General features: G+C 33.2%; 2 protein-coding genes across 5 annotated transcripts; both read right to left on the bottom strand.

Moving 5' to 3' along the window:
- Nucleotides 1-158: 158 nt before the first annotated feature.
- On the bottom strand, nt 159-5720 carry LOC137832069 (uncharacterized). Its single transcript, XM_068640053.1, has 8 exons — nt 5566-5720; nt 3682-4352; nt 2607-2795; nt 2443-2534; nt 1858-1917; nt 1695-1764; nt 1056-1259; nt 159-926 (listed from the first exon to the last, which is right to left on the bottom strand). Exons 2-8 carry the CDS (start codon nt 4330-4332, stop codon nt 540-542), a joined length of 1653 nt encoding a protein of 550 aa, XP_068496154.1. The 5' UTR covers nt 4333-4352; nt 5566-5720; the 3' UTR covers nt 159-539.
- A 2048-nt stretch (nt 5721-7768) lies between these two features.
- LOC137832068 (uncharacterized) lies at nt 7769-14830 on the bottom strand. Of its 4 annotated transcripts, none has more exons than XM_068640049.1 (10): nt 14417-14830; nt 14153-14196; nt 13693-13834; nt 13460-13583; nt 12286-12833; nt 11847-12123; nt 11481-11760; nt 9521-9682; nt 8635-9096; nt 7769-8340 (listed from the first exon to the last, which is right to left on the bottom strand). In XM_068640049.1, exons 1-10 carry the CDS (start codon nt 14610-14612, stop codon nt 8026-8028), a joined length of 2550 nt encoding a protein of 849 aa, XP_068496150.1. In that variant the 5' UTR covers nt 14613-14830; the 3' UTR covers nt 7769-8025. The 4 variants fall into 4 exon arrangements, with proteins under 4 accessions (XP_068496150.1, XP_068496151.1, XP_068496152.1 ...); XM_068640050.1 differs by having other exon boundaries at nt 9521-9679; nt 14417-14819; XM_068640051.1 differs by having other exon boundaries at nt 13708-13834; nt 14417-14819.
- Nucleotides 14831-16670: the final 1840 nt, after the last annotated feature.

Here is a 16670-nt window from a genome sequence, read left to right as displayed (position 1 = left end):
TCCAATAAATTCTGTAGCAAAAGTGTTTTTATAAATCAAATCATTTATTCACTTTAAAAGCTCTCTTAAGTTAGAAACCAATTCAAATAGGCCTGATTTTGATGAATTGAACAACTAGCAACTGTTCCTTCAACGTAATTCTACTTAAAGAATATAGGTAGTATAAAGTTACAAATTCCACTTCAACGTAGTAGAACTAGAAATTTTTTAGTTTCGCTAGTATCAAATCTTTCACTTTGATATTTGAAGAGAAACTCTTCTATATGTACATTAAATTGGAACCCGTTTGTAAATTCAGGTATCACATCTGAGTTCTTATTGAATGTATTATAAGTTTATATGAATTTTGGCTTTGTTTGAAACGGAGACCTGCAAAAGTCTGGCAACGGTTGAGGGTTCCTCCACACTCAGCAAAGCATGTGAATAAGCAAAAAGAGAAATGCTTTTCCATTCATGCTTTAACTTGAAGCTTGAAACAGCCTTAACACTAAAAGTAATTGATGTTGAGCAATCCTTGGACAATTATAGTATTAGTATCTCTATTGTATGTCAAGATAATCCGCACCACTACGGAAAGCATCACCAGCAGTAGGGGGCAAGTTTTTGGGAGAAATGTTTTTCCTGACTTGGGCATGAGTCTCTGCTTCATGCTGAAATATCTTCACAAATTCTTGCAGCTCAAGCTTCCTAACTTCAACCTGTTCTTCAGCAACGGGTTTTTTCAGTCCAAGGTAAACCATGCCAACTGCAATCAGCACTACTCCAATGAAGACAAGGATGGCTGTAAAAACACCAAATGCATATGGTGTACTTTCTGCCCCAGGTATCCCATCAACGTTGATCCCAAATAACCCAGTAACGATGGTGAGGATAACACTAACACCACCAAATACAGCTAAATTATGGGTTACCCGAAGGCTTTTATCCTGGATAAATATTCAGCAGAGGCAAGATAATTGTCATGTAAAAATCTAGGGTGAGCAATATATAGTTGTTCTAGCTACTATCTGAAAGTAAGAAAAGTGTTCTAAATGAAAGTTATGAAGCATTGATACCTGTAACCAAGCTCGAACAGTGCTTTGCATGACATCTTGAATGGTAAACAAGCGGCCACGAACTGCTTCTTGCTCCTCGATCATTTGTCGTGTGCTCTTGTTTATTCCCTCTAGCAGGCTTCTTGCTCCCTTTCCTTTTAGATGTTGGAGAAGCTCGAATACAATCTCTTCTCTTGCATGGAGTGACCACTTCACTCTGATAACCTGCAAGGAAACACGAATGTTGTAAAAAGCCAAGTCTAAATCAAACTACTTTCAAGCATGTTTGGTTCAAATTATGCATAAGAATTTGAATCTCTTCCAAAATAATTGTTAGAATGATCTGGTATTTGTTAACATCTTTCCATGAAAACTTACTGCTTTTAATTCCTTAGTCAATGCTCAAAGGTCACTTAAAAAATACATTGCTTGTAATCAACATTGAGAAGTATAAATATAACCTAGTGTTGTCTAGTTTAAACATACAGTTCATGTATAATCTAATATTAAGTACTCTTTTATTGGTTATGTGAACTACTAAACCTGCAACGGAGAAATCAACCTTTCAACTACAACCAATTAATAATCACACAAAAATGCATTTCCATCCAAATCATGAAATCAGCATGTTGTCTAAGGATATATATCTTTTGAACATACCTGTGTTGATAACTTTCTGATTTCTTGATTTAAGATTAAGATGAAAAGATTCAAATCTTCATGGTTTCTCCTAGTCAAAGAGAAAACTGACAAGTTAGTGCAAGACAGTTTATTGGACTGGAATGGAGTGACTTGAATTCACACACACTGCATATTTAAGAACCTGTTCATAAACTTCAATTCAATCTCATCTGCCGCCCCAAATATAGATTTACGGAATAATCTGAAAAAGTAAATAAAAATGTCAAACCAAAGTAACACGAATTGAAGTTTACATAAAATGCAATTGGAAGAAAGAGTGTGCTGGAAGATCAATGCAAGCATGAGGTACATTGTCCATCTTTAGGACATTCCTAAGGAAACAAAATGCTCCATATAAACAAGTATGAGGTGTAAAAGTCAACAAATCTAAAGTAATTAACAGCAAAATTCAGCATAACTAGAAGCAAGACCTAACCTACTTCTGACTGATTTTTTATTTTTCTTTCTTGTTTCCCATAATTAGGAGATGCTTTTAGAAGCATCCAGAGTTCCAGATGACTAGAATAAAGAATCAATTTTGGGTGTGTAAAAGTAATGCAAAGGTCCCAAAACAAAATCCAAACACACTGTGAAGAGCCAGGAAACAAATTCGGAGGTTTTACTGGTTTCTAACATATTGTTTCGTGTGAGCTTTACTAGCATCAAATATGAAGGAAAATCCATTTTTTACGAATCAAAAGAATAATAAGAAAAATGGTGGCATTACCTATCATCCCAACGAGAGAGGCGGCAAGCAAGAAGTGCTATAACTTCATGCACTGTTCTCGGCACATTATACCCACCAGCTGAGAGAAGCTCCTGCCATATGAATGAATTACAGCTTTCAAAATAATATTAATGTGTAAACAGAGGCCAGAGAGCAAAACCAACCTGAACTTCTGTTATGCCTAAAGCATTTATCCTTGACACGGATCCTTTTACATGCATTACAGTTACAAGGAAGTTTTGTGCTTGCCAAGACCTAAGAACAATTGGAATGTCATCTTCTTCAACAAAAGGATCACCAGCTGATTGTCCCAGTAGCTCAAATAACAGCCCTCCCGCAACTCTGACTGGAACCTACAAATAAGAGTTAACTCCAATCAATAATTTATGCCAATTTTCAAGGAAAAGCCACGATGGGGTTAGTCATTGGAGGCTTTCTTTGGGGGGCAGTCCCAGTCATTGAATGTCTACTTAAATATCTATATTGTTTTACCCCCAATGCTTGGCACAAATAGTAGTAACTTGGCTCTCTTAACTAAGTGACCCAAGATTCGAATCTTAGTAATGTCACTTTAGATATAGAATCAACCCTATTAGGAGAGGAAGACCCGCCATGTGTGCTCAAGGTCCTTCTTGGGGACCATGAATAATCTGTATCAATACCATAGTCAACAACACAATAAAATTTTATATATTGCTTTCTTTCATAAAAAGAACTGCTACCTTCTGGTTATGTGGCACACAATCAAGCCTGATGTTTAATGCCTAAGGAACCCAAGGTTTACTTTTATATTCTTCTAGTTTACCTTTTATGATTTCTTGATTTACAAAGCCTTACAGATCTTATTTTTCTTGGCAAACATCTAAAAAATGCACCATATCACATCCCTAAAAGTTTGTTGCTATAATCTATACTTATACCAAAACTATCCAAGTCAGTGCAAGGTTTCAAACTCTTGGTGCTGGCTTTTCCCACTAAACGACTTCTTTATCATTTTCCTCGAAAAACTAATGACAATAACATGGGATTTGTTGGTCTCTGCTAGGCTGCTACTGGGTTCATTCTACCTACCTAGTACTAATAAAACACATCAACCAAATATCCAAATTTCCAACAGCTATATGCAAGCTTGATTTGGTACATGTAAATGCGTTTTAGCAAACAAAGATCCAATTGTAGATTGCCTAATAATAGCTTTCGTTAAGACTAACAATTACCAATGTTGAAAATGGCAAGTACCTCATAGAAAAGGTGTTTCATCCGGTCACTTATAAGTCTACTTTCGTCTCTCAAAGCTAGACTAACAGCAGGATGTAGCCATTGTGCATTGTTGAGCCAAGCCTCAACAGTGGGATGACCAGCAGAAACATTGCACCACCAAATAGGCCCAGCTGGACGCTCCCAGTAGGGAGCCGCCAAATCTGCTGCAGTAAAATCATCTTCAGAATCCTCAAACACAAATTGATGAGAAGACCATACAGCATCAACCTGAACTGTTTGGACAAGTTCAAAAATTCTTGCCCATCCAATGGGTACCCAATGACCACCATCATGCTTACTATACTGGCCAGCCTTGTCATCATCGGAGGCACCAAAGAAACCGTCCCGTGAGACATTTACAGATGAAAAATCTGGCAGCTTGTTTTCATTCGGTCTCAAAGAAGAAGCCTCCTTTAAACCATCAGAAATCTTTGAATGTTGTTGCCGATTAACCTCTACTCTGTCTATGGTATTTGACCTCGATTTAGCTGTTCTGTTTTGTCCTCGAACATATTCAAAAGCACAAATAAGCCCATCTGTCCACAAGTTACTTCCATGATTGGGATCTCTACCATGATCTGCTTTCTTCATTGTTCCTGCGGAATATAGTTGAACTTCTGCATCACTCATTTTTCTAGCTCCTAATGAACCTGCATAGAGCTTTTAAATCACCTCTTCGAAACTACTAGTTATTAATTATGATAGATATAATCTAATATAGGAAAATGGTTTTTTTAAATCTCTTTCTACCCTACATCATACTAAATATTAATATTTTAACTATATATTTTATATTATGTCTATATTTTTATTAAAAAAAAATTATATTTTTATAATTTTTTATTATAAATATTAATATTTTATTGTGAGTGTAATGTGAAGAGAATGTGAAAATATATCACCCTCTAATATAATATACAGAAAGTTAGATATAATTTGATAAAAAATAATTTTATATAATATTTTCAGTTTAACTAATTTATAAGTTGATATCAGTTATTTTTTATTTTATTTTTATGTATTATTAAATGATAGATATGATTTAGGATTTAGAGATTAGATATGATTTATATAATATTTTCAGTTATAACTACTATTTTGAGGAAAGTTACCATAAGTATAATTTATGTAATAATTTCAGTTATAACTACTATCTTTGAGGAAAGTTACCATAAGTATGATCTATTAGTTATTTTTATGTATTATTAAATGGTAGATATGATTTAGGATTTAGAGTTTAAATATAATTTATGTAATATTTTCAATTATAACTACTTGAGTAAAGTTACTTATGATCTATTAGTTATAATTGAGAGTCCATCACTTATAACATGTTTCTATTATTTATTTATTTTTGTTATAGTATTTGTAAGTAAGTAATAATTGTTATTGGTAAATTTTTTTTTTTTTCTTTTTATCTTCGTAGATATATAAAACTAATAGGCGTGGTGTTTGAAAAACTTCTGATTTCCAACCAGAATTTGACAACCAACAAGATTGTGACGCATCACACATCAATGCTACAAATGAATTGTAAAAAAAGAAGTACAAATATTCTTATTAAAAATAACAGAAAAAAAAGGTGAATGAAATTAATTTAAATATACATAACTGATCATCTATTCTGTCACAGTAGTTAACAAAGTAGGAGATTATGAAAGAAAATCTTTCAGCAACGATCAAAATCTAAGAAATGAGTTATGAATCTTCCATGCTTTCTTGTGTAAAAGGAGAAACAAGTTAGGGTATGGCACTGTGAAATGGTGCTTAACATAAACATGGGATAAACAAAAGAAACTGCAAATAGTGATGAAAGTAATAACTGAGATATTTGATTTGATTTGAAGAATGAAAGGAAATTACCAGAAACAGAGGAGAGAGGAGAGTGGAGTCTATCAATCCCCAAAAGAATAATTATAAAATAATGAAAGAAAGAAAAATGCAGCACTCGCAAGTGTACCACTCCTGGCTACCAGTCATAGTTGCTGCAAGAACTGGGCTCACATGTTTCACATTATAAAAGAAAATAATGGAATCATTATACTACTTTACTTTGGTAATTTACGTTTTTACGCGTTCAAGCATCTATTCTTCTTCTTTTCTTTTAAGATCCGTTTGTTTCTAGGACGAAAAAGGAAAAAAAAGATGTAGATAAAACTATTCAAGGGAAATTGGAAAAATAAGAAAAAAATATTGAAAATCAGGAAAAACAATACCTTTTCATTCTTTCAATTTTATTTTTTTTATTTGAAGAGATTTGTGAAGAATTTTTTTTAAAAATTAATTATATATAAAAGTTTATATTTTAATATAAATAATATAAGTATAATATTTAATATATATTTTTATATTATAATAAAATGCATAATTAAAATAATAAATAAAAAGTAATTTAAAAATTAATTATTAATATGTAATTTTATTATTATTTATTAATTTCTAATTTTTAATTTATTTTAATTTTAATTTTTAAAGTTTTTATATTAAACTAGCAAAAACACGTATTTGTTTATCCTCTGTTTATCCACATTTTTCACCTCTGCTCAACTTCCATAATTTTTCATAATGATAGAAATTTAACATATAGAAATAATTTTGGACCAGACGAAATTGAAAAACAAAAAATAACATGTAAAAAAAAATGATGAATTGATTAATCAACCTTTTCTTTTTCTCTTATAGTTTGAGTTTCTCTTCTTCTTCAAGTTTTTTCTTTTCTTCCATTGGTGGTATTAGAATTGGAAGGTGTGAAGATGTTCATATTAAGATTACGATTCTGCTTTTGATGATGTTAAGTGGATGATGAGTTAACACATATACACATGATAATTAATTTGGAACATTTGTATTTGTACATGAAATTTGCATACCATTTACACTTTTTAACTTCTCTTTACCGTCTTCAAGATTTAATTTTTCACCATTATATGCTACTAAATTGCAATTTTATTATCTATCGATAATTTTGAATTTTTTATTTCAATTTGTAACTATGACCGAGATCTAGGATTTCACCCTATGTTGATACATTATTTCTCCCTTAAGAAAAATCCATTAATTTTCTTACTACATTGATTTGTCTTCCTTAATAGGTTTCATATAAAGCTTTAAAATTTATCATTTTCACCTTCCAAGTTGCCATGTCGAAGGTGAAATTTGTATCATTATGTTAGTAATAAAACCTCTAGTATCTTTTAGATTTAAAATTTATCATTTTCACCTTCCAAGTTGCCATGTTAAAGGTGAAATTTTTATCACTATGTCGGTAATAAAATCTCTAATTTAAGGATGTTTTCAGCTTGAAAAAGATGAAATTTTTGTGAGCAAGTTGAGTATATTGTGTGCCATTAGATTTCACAGATCCTGGTATGAACAAGGTGAAGAAGTGAAGAGAAGAACCCTTATTAAACTCAGTTAATTTTCTCTTGTGGGTTCTCGAGGTTGTGAGGCGAAACTCACCGGCAATACACTTGTTCCAAATTAACTACCATATGTATCTTTGTCAATTCATCACCAAAAGGCAATGTAACATAAAAGATCACATTGAATATTTTAGAAATAGTTAAGACCACATTAAACATTTTAAAAACTGGAGACTATAAATTATTTTTGACCCTTAATACAAGGAGTAAAAGAATAATTAAACCTATTCTTTTCATTTTTATTGTACAAAATGTACAGGCAGAAGACAACAAACATCTTAGTAAAACGTCATTGCTTTGACATAAAACTATACGGGAGGCCTATATAACCTCCGAAACTTAAGCTTGCAGTAGAAGGGAAAACAAAGTTAAAAAATATAAGGGTAAATAATTTATAAAATCACTTTCTTATTGCCTCTTTAAAAAAACATTTTAAACTTACAAATAAAAAAAATCTATAAATACTTACAAAACTTTATGAATGAAGCCAGTTGTGATGAAATCGGTAAATCTACGACGGAGTTATGAATGATGTTCAAGTTGGAAAGATTGTCATAATCCTCTGCAGCCGAGGCAACTGGAACCCCCAACTTAACTTCATTCAGTTACAGCAGTGAACGCAAAAAGTTAACAGGTGAGAAAACTATCCAAAAGTGATTTCCACTATAATCAGATGACAATATTAAAACAAAAACAAAAAATGTATCGAGTAAACCAAATTAGCACACTTAGTACCTACGTTAAACAAGAGGAACATAATTATGTAGAATACAACCTCGTGGCAATGGGCTCATGGTCTCTAGAGACCAAACAATGATACATTAAGTTACTAGACCGTTAATGCCTCTGATTAGCCACTTCCAAAACATCAATACCCTGAAAAACCGGGAGGTGACTAGGATTAGTAGCTGTTTTGCCATAGTTGTTGTTGGGACTGCTTGGATGGTTGGCTTTGCGGACCACCCAAGGAGGCTTCCCGAGGATTTTGTGGCTGATGTTCCAGCGAAATGCCACTCTGAGATTGGTAGAAATTAGGATACCCAAGGGATCCAAAATGTTGTGAAGGTTGTTGCTGTTGCTGTTGTTGCTGCTGCCTTTGCCGAAATCCACCTGCCTGTTGTTGACTCTGTCCCTGCATGCTATAATAGTTGCTGGGAGGAACTGCAGACATTGTTCGAGGGCCGGGTCCCTGAACCCACATGGGAGAATTATCGTTCTAACAGAAAACACAAAATAAACCCATTTCAGCTTAACGTATATAAACAACATAGAAACAAGTAAACAAGGATCCATTTCATATTTCTTTAAATTGTTAAAAAACGCAATTCAGAGTTGCATATTAGCCTTCAAAAGGATCGTAGTTGTTATCAAAGCATAAATAAAAGTTCAACATATAATTTTACACTGAAACATAACAAAATTGACAAAACTTGTAGAGAAGAATCATAACAGGAAATATAAAAACAGTTAAACTTAAATGCAAATAATTTTAAAATATAGATTTTTGTACCTGCTGTAGTGAAATCATATGATTGCTGTCCTTAAATTGGGAGTTTATCAAATCCTCGTATCCAATGGTTGTCCCAGTGGGAGCAGCAGGCGGACTCAGAGAAAAATTTCCTCCAGGAATGCTTGTTGAACTGCCAAAGCCGTATCCAGGTGGAATAGCAGCAGACTGGGGCAAACTGCTGGCAGAAACATTGTTTTTATACTGTGGAAGCATCGCTGCCAGAGATTGGTGATATGTGCTGTTTCCAGGAAAAGTCTGCTGAAAAGCTGATGGCATATATGTATAGCTCTGAGGCAAGAATGGATAGCTAATCATATTGGCGAAGTGTCCCAGAGGAAGAGTAGGTTGGGAGTAGGGATGCACAGGAAGGTGCTGAGGAAGTGCAGGTCCAGTAGCAACACTTGCACCAGACAGGTTTTGCGCATTAGGTTGAGGTGTTGAGATGCCGCTAGCTCTTAGAGCCTGCACATTGACAAGAGAGTATCAAATAACTGAATTCCCTTTTTTTATCCTCCTATTCTAAGAAAACTTCAAAAGAGAGGTGCAACAATTAAACCTGCAAACGTAATCATTAACAAATAATTAAATCCAGAATAAACCCAGGACCAGCTCTGAGAACATTTCTCTTAATGTGAAACAAATAGATTTGACCAGCAGTACTGGAATACTAACACCATCCACTTATTTGAGTTGAGTAACTGCGGATGTAAGCCAGTTCTAACTAATGCACAAAGTAGTCAATTCTACAGTTGGTATGTAATTGTAATCTATAACTACTAACGTAATAGCCAGGGTGATATTTGTGATACAGCTTACTAAAAATTAAATTAAAAAAAATGAAATACTACCGAAGTACTTCGATATAATATTAAGAGCAGAAGTTCACCTCTGACATGGTTATGCTGGAACCACCAATTGAAGAAGCAATACTACTATATTTTGTAGGCATTGATTGTGTTGCAGGGAAAGGTAAGTATGGGATATCTTCTCTTGCTGTTTGAACTGTTGAAGCCAGCAGAGCATTGGGCAAAGAATTTGTATGTGCCTGCTAAAACATCGACAGTAAAAAATTTATATCCACATGGTAGGATTACAAGATAATTACAAGATATAAGACAGCAACCAATGTTTTAAATCCGGACAGCAAAGCTAAGCAATCAACTCCACAAACACTATAGCGAGATAGTGGGATAACTAATGTAAGCTAAATAATAAAAAATACTCAAAATAATATTCTTAAAGTAACAACAAAAGGTGATAGGTGTCTTGGACAAAACATTCAGGTAAATACCAAGAAAAGTCAAATACAAGTTTTCTGAATAGGAATCATCAAATTATCAAGTTCTAAATAAAGTCTTTGTTATCGTGTCTTTTATCATCATTTTTTAAACCCCAAAAAATGGCCCTAATGCCTTGATGTCTCTGTTCAAGGAGATGTTTTGGAATCAACACATAGTGCAATTTCATTGATTAGTTAGAGATGAAAAGGAGAGAAAAGCTAAGGTGTGAAAAAATAATAGAGGTGGGTCAAACAATATGCAAGCATAGGGTTCCTTTTAAACAAGTTTGCTTAGTAAAGTACCAGACAAGTTATATAAAGGCATTTGTGAGCCACAAATCTAATTCTCTTAGATTACGACAACGAGAAACCTTCTCACACACTAAATGGGGTTTTATATCGATCAAACACCACTGCGTTCCATCACACAAACACCATTGTATTTCATCAAAAAAACAAGTGTTCAGAAAGGTTCTTTAAATCTCAGTCCTTTCTTACAGTTTCTCTTTGTAAAAACTGCTTTCCCCCACCACTATAAAATGGTTTCACAATAGACAAATTAAATAGCACTGTTACACTGCTATAGTAGCATCACATAAAAGTGAAGCCCCATAACACTTATGTGTGGCCAGTGGAGTGTTGTGGTTTTTGCAGTGCAAATTGCAACCACTTTCTCCTAGAATTGCAGCCATCTTAACCACTATTCTTTCCATACACAAAAACCCCTTTTTCAGGCCCCACAAACGATGTTTAGAACACAAGCCCTGTTTTTCTAATCTCAGTCCTTTCAAAGGTTTAGATAAAACACTACTCCGATTGGTATTCTTCTCTCTTGGATCGGTCTCTTCTCTCTTCAGTGAATCAAAATCATCTGAACCAGAGCTCTTGGCCACATACAATGCCAGCCAACTCAACCGGTGGTGTTTCTGGCCAACCCACAATCTGTGGAAGTCTGTCACACGGTTTAGTTTTCTCTTTATTTTTCACTGTTGTCTTCAGATATATATAACCTTATGTTGCCCTTTCTCCCTGCACTTTCTTCATTTTCTTTTATATTAACTTCTGTATTTTGCTTAAATTATGAAGGCCCTTTATTAAGGATTTTTTTTACTTTTGGGCATATATATGTGTAATGCAATATGTAAAATAATTACTTTATATGTAGAAAATCTCATAAATAGTAATCAATGATCGTCTCGTTATCCCACTACTCCCAGGATTCCCAACCCAAGGTTTGAAGAGAATACAAGGTTGATTTATACATAAGGAACGAGTCAAACCACAGCACCATAAATCCCTAAGATTTTACACTAAAATACATTTAATTAGGCTTTCTTTGTTTAGTGATGCACAAACGGCTATTTTGCTGAAGGAACAAATTTCTACTTTCAAAATTGCTTCAGAACCCAAGATTTACACATTTTCAAACATGACATGACATGACAATCTACCAAAAACATGCCACAAATTATTGAAAACTAATTCACTGAAGGAAATGTGCATTACCATTAAAACATGCATTGTCATTACAATCTAAAATATGACCAAGCCAGAGAACATGCATTACCATTACACCAGAGAAGGAAGCAAGATTCTGCATCTGTGAGCTAGTCTGTGAAGGAGGAAACGTGACCTCCGGTTGGTGGACATTTTCATATGCAAAGCCATGAGATTGTGAAGGAAATGGATACTGATTTTCCTGAACAATTTCAGGAGCTTCAGGTTTTAAAGCCTCTTGTGAAATTGAAGTATGCTCAAACGTCCCGGCACTCACACCAGTTACTTGAACTAAATTTCCATCTGAGGTAGTAGTAGCCAGATGCTCATCCCCATAAAAGTCAGGATTTCTACAAGAAAGATATCTTTAAGGAAACTGGGAATAATCATAATATTAAAAGTTTGAAAATAGTATCCTATTATATAGCCAACGTACCTAGTGTCTGAGTTTTCAATTGTAGAAACATCTGTTGCACCAGATGTCTCCTCTAACTTACTTTTCAAAGGCCTAGATGTAAAAGACCCAGGTCCAGAAAGGGGGTTACCAGATCCAAAACTTCCAAAGCTCAGATTCATGCATTCTGGTGTATGGAGTTGTAGGTGATTTGGAATTACTACAGAAGGATTTTCATCCTCTTGTTCTGTCCCCTGATCATCTCTCTGTATATTTAGCTGCTCTATGTTTGCAGCCACCGATGAAACATCATCCTCGGCTGAAAAGAAGAAACCAAAAATTAAGACACAAGTATGTGTCTTACATAAAACTATGAACAGTATGCAAAGCACACTAATTTCCATTGCCATTATCACCGAAAAAGATGTCTGCAAGAATGGTAGGAATTTATTTCCAAGTAAATCATAAAAAACAGATGTACCTCCTGTGTTATCTTCTGATGTACTTTTAGCAGATATAGAAGCATATTCGTCATTGTCTGCATTCTCAACAGAACCATCTTCAGCTTCATATTCATCCAATGGATTTTTCTGCTGCCAATCAGTTTCAGCGAAGTTTGATGAATTTGCATAGTACTCAGAACTTGCATGGGCATCAACATCTTCATATCCTCTAACATCATGTTGGTTTTCAATACAAGACCAATCATCATTCTGTGGAACATTCTCACTAAGGGCATGGCCTTGATTAGTATTTGTTTCTGAAACCTTGGAAGCATAACCTTGTAAAGAATGCAAATTGTCATCTGAAACTGCTGGAGGCAACAAGATATTCTGGTGATTACCACTCTGGATGGAAGAGTGATGCACGGATGGTCTGGCCTGTGGCCTACCCATCTTGACAATGTCAGCCATGGATACTTGACCAGCATTCCCCATCCATGCAGATTGCAGTCCGGGACGTTGTGATGATGATGATGGTCCGTCACTGATGCCTAATGCATATGTTTTTTCAGTAGCCACAGAATCACTGCAACAAATTTAAAATGAGACATGAGAAGTGGGAACTGCACCCAGGAAACACAATACTAAAGAAATTTGGTATCCAAGTTCCTCAAGGCATAGAAAAAAAAGGCAATTTTATGCTACAACAGAGAGACAAAAGAGGAATGGCCATATAAGCACTACATAGATTTTCTGTACGGTTAAGATGTTATAAATACAAGTTGCACAAAACATAAAACCAAACAAAAACTAGCACTACATTTTCAACCAATTTCATTCTAAATCCAAAATAGTCAATGTTCATAATATAAACAGAATGATAAATATAGAACCTTAAAACAAATACAGAGAATAATTGGCACATATTATCCACTGTTTGAGAAGAAAATATAAAAATTGATACACGATAGATTGTTATAGAGTTAGATGCAAAGACAACCTACTTCTTTCTAAAATAAATTGAAGGATTGTTTATTTATCGATTGACCTCAGTAGGTGTCAGGCTTGGTTTGCAATTTCATCTTATAATAACTAGGCCAAATTCGCAGATGTATCAAAACCATAGGAATCCTTTTAGCCATCATGATACATTTTCCCATTTCAATCATGTCAATTTATGTGAGTATATAGATGATATGAAGGAAAATTAACCTGTAGGATACTGGTCTCCTGTTTGCATTATTTCCCAACACACTAGATGCAGAAGACGTAGACCCTCCATAAGAAGGTGCTCCATTCTCCTTCTTGTATGCAGGCTTCCCCTGCAGACCAGAATCTGGCCTCGCAAAACAGGGCAGAAATCTAAATAATAATAATAATGACAATAATCTTGACAGATAATACAAGTTTCATTAAGTCGAGAGCAATGTTTGAAGTTCAATCACCCATCATCTGCATACCACTGCTGCCGAATTGGTTGGCACTACCACGTCCACCGTGACGATCTGTCCCAGCCCTACCGCCACCACGACTAGATGTATTGCTTGTCCCACTCCCACGAGACCTGGAATCTATTGGGTCCTTAATCTGAACCAACAAGGGCAAAAACAGGTAAAAAAAAAGATAGACAAACTCGAACAAAATAACAAAAAATTAAAAACAAAGGTAGAGACAGCTAGCAGAAACAAAATGCTCAAGTCAAACAAACTCTTCATATCCACGTACAAACTTAGCACACAGATTCACCTACTGTCACACAACAGTAGAACACAGTCATTAAAGAAGAAACCGAATTGATCATTTGATTATTTGATTATCAAACTCAAATTATTTCTTTCTTCTTGTTTTTAAGATATCATTGAATCAATCCTGAACAGCTGAAACCAACAAAAAAAAAGCGTCCACCTCTTTTTTCTTTTCCCGCTTGCTCTTCACCTCATGAAAAGGATCTACACAATTAACAAACCTAAGATTAGAGAAATCGGACGCATATCTGATAGCATCTCTAACACGTGGATTAATTCGTTCAGTTGTTTCTCATTTTCTATCAATGCGCGAGCGAGCAAAGCAATATCCTCGAAACATTGAACGAAGGTGTTCGCGCGTTTAGCTCCAAGTGAAAAGACATCAAGAACCTCGAAACGAAAACGCAAAGAGAGAGAAAGGAACCTTGTGAAAGGAGACGACTAACAGCTTCGTTAGGGTCCATGTTACAGTCTTTGAGTGTGGCGTAGATCTCGTGGTCGGGGAAATTGGAGACAATCTCCTTCAAGCTCTGAACCATCTTCCGCGATGACGCCGGAATCGTTGCCGACAACGCCTTGCCGCCGCCATTGTTGTGGCTGCCACCGCCCTTCCCGCTCATCCTATCACTCTCTTTATCTCTCTAGGTTTCACAAACCACCGTACTAGCTAGGGTTCCGCCGCGACAACAACGGGAAAGAAGAAACCTCTCGCAAGAACGCACGTACGCTCCTCGCTTCGCAGATTGCAACCAAAAAGTGAAAACCCCTTCTCGCTCTTCCCCCACTCCTTTTCTCTCTGCGTCTTTTTATTACTATTTTTTTTAAACACTTTTCTTTTGTTTTTAACTTTTTTTTAAATGGAAACAAAATAGTAATTTTCATAAACTTATTATTCGGTTTATATAGTTAATTTTTACATTTACAGCAATCTTCTTAAAAGCAAATACAGTATAATGTTTTCAAATAATTAAAAATGTAATTTAATATATGAATAAAGTCAATCAAAAGTAAAACAAATAAAAATATGAAATTTTACTCATAAGTTTTTTATTTTTAGATTGGTAGTGAATATTTGTGATTATATTTTAATATTCAAGTTATTTTTTTGTTTAAATAAAAAAATGTTAAAAATTTATTACTTTTCAATTTTATGAGGATGTTTACATATTTATATGATTATATTAAATCTCTATCAATATGAATAATTAACTTAGATCCACTTAGGGTTTATGGAAGTGCACTGATATCCTTGTTTAGATCTATGGTTGTGTGAGGAAGAGAGTGAGATGATATACCTGTGAACAGTAAATATTATCTCCTCTCAAAATGAAGAGATGCAGAGGGAAAGTCATGTCAACATTCCTTATTTCCAAATTTACCCTCATTTAAATGTGTCACTGTATTAGTATTTAAATTTTTTTATTGTACAATGTTTAATATATATATATATATGTGTGTAATATTTAAAAAAAAAACAAATCATCATAAATTTTAAGGAAGTTTTAAGTTTGTTTATTATTTTATAAAATATAAATTATGTAAATAATGATAAACCAGTGTAAAAAAAATTATAGTTAAATAAAATCTTCCATTTATATATTAGTTATTAGAGTAAATAAGGTTATACCTATTTTTCAAGTTCTAATAAGATATTTTATTAAATGTGGTTGGATTTAGTTTTGTTTAAAGAAAAGAATATACTATATCTAATTAACATTGAAAATATTACCTGAGTTGGATCATGGGCATCACCAGTACTAAACATTTTTCATTTTATTTTATCCTTATTTTTTATTATAATTTTTTATGAAATTCTTTTCTATGGTTAATTAAGGTATATTTTTACTGTTGTAGTATTTTTTAGACTGCTTTATTGTGAGGTTTTTTAATATTAAAAAATAGTAACTTTTTATTTATATAAAATGTGATTTATTTTCTAATTTTATAGTATATGTTTAATATTTAAAGAAATTATTTGAAGTTATATTTTTTTTTAATTTGTTGTTGTATTTGTATTAATATATTTCTATGTATAGTAATTATATTTATGAGTTATAATTTATTTATTATAATTTTTAATGATTTTTTTCTATTATTAATTACGTTATATTTTTTTTTAGTATTTTTTATTTTTCATTACTATAGGGTTTATAATTTTAAAAAATAATATTTTTTTATTTATATAAGATTTTATTTATTTTTCAATTTTATACCACATGTTTAATATTTTAAAAAAATTACTTAAAGTTCTGTTTTTATTTAATTTGTTGAATACATATTTTTTTTCTAATTATAATTTTTATATTATACATATTTACATTTAACATATATTTTTTTCTATGAGTTGTTATTTTTAAACAAAAACAACTCATTTTATTATTAATTTTTTTAATTGACAAGGGTAAATCTGTAAAGTAACATTTCACACCTTTAAAACAAATTAAAATTCTCTCACAACCATCACATCACTCACAAATTCCTATAAACTTTTATCACACATCCACCATAACATACCTCAATCCAAACACCCTCACTTTCTTCACACTTTCCTCACACATCCACTCTCTCAAATTCTCACACATCATCTCTCTAATCTAAAGAGAGCCTTATATCCAAATGTGTCTTTTAATTCATTATAATTTTGTTTTCAAATTTTCTACAATTATCAATAATTATAA

This window comes from Phaseolus vulgaris, chromosome 6 (assembly GCF_000499845.2).
Source record: "Phaseolus vulgaris cultivar G19833 chromosome 6, P. vulgaris v2.0, whole genome shotgun sequence".
Lineage (NCBI taxonomy): Eukaryota > Viridiplantae > Streptophyta > Magnoliopsida > Fabales > Fabaceae > Phaseolus > Phaseolus vulgaris.
Note: the sequence above shows the minus strand (reverse complement) of the source record. Positions and strands in the feature narration are given on the sequence as shown.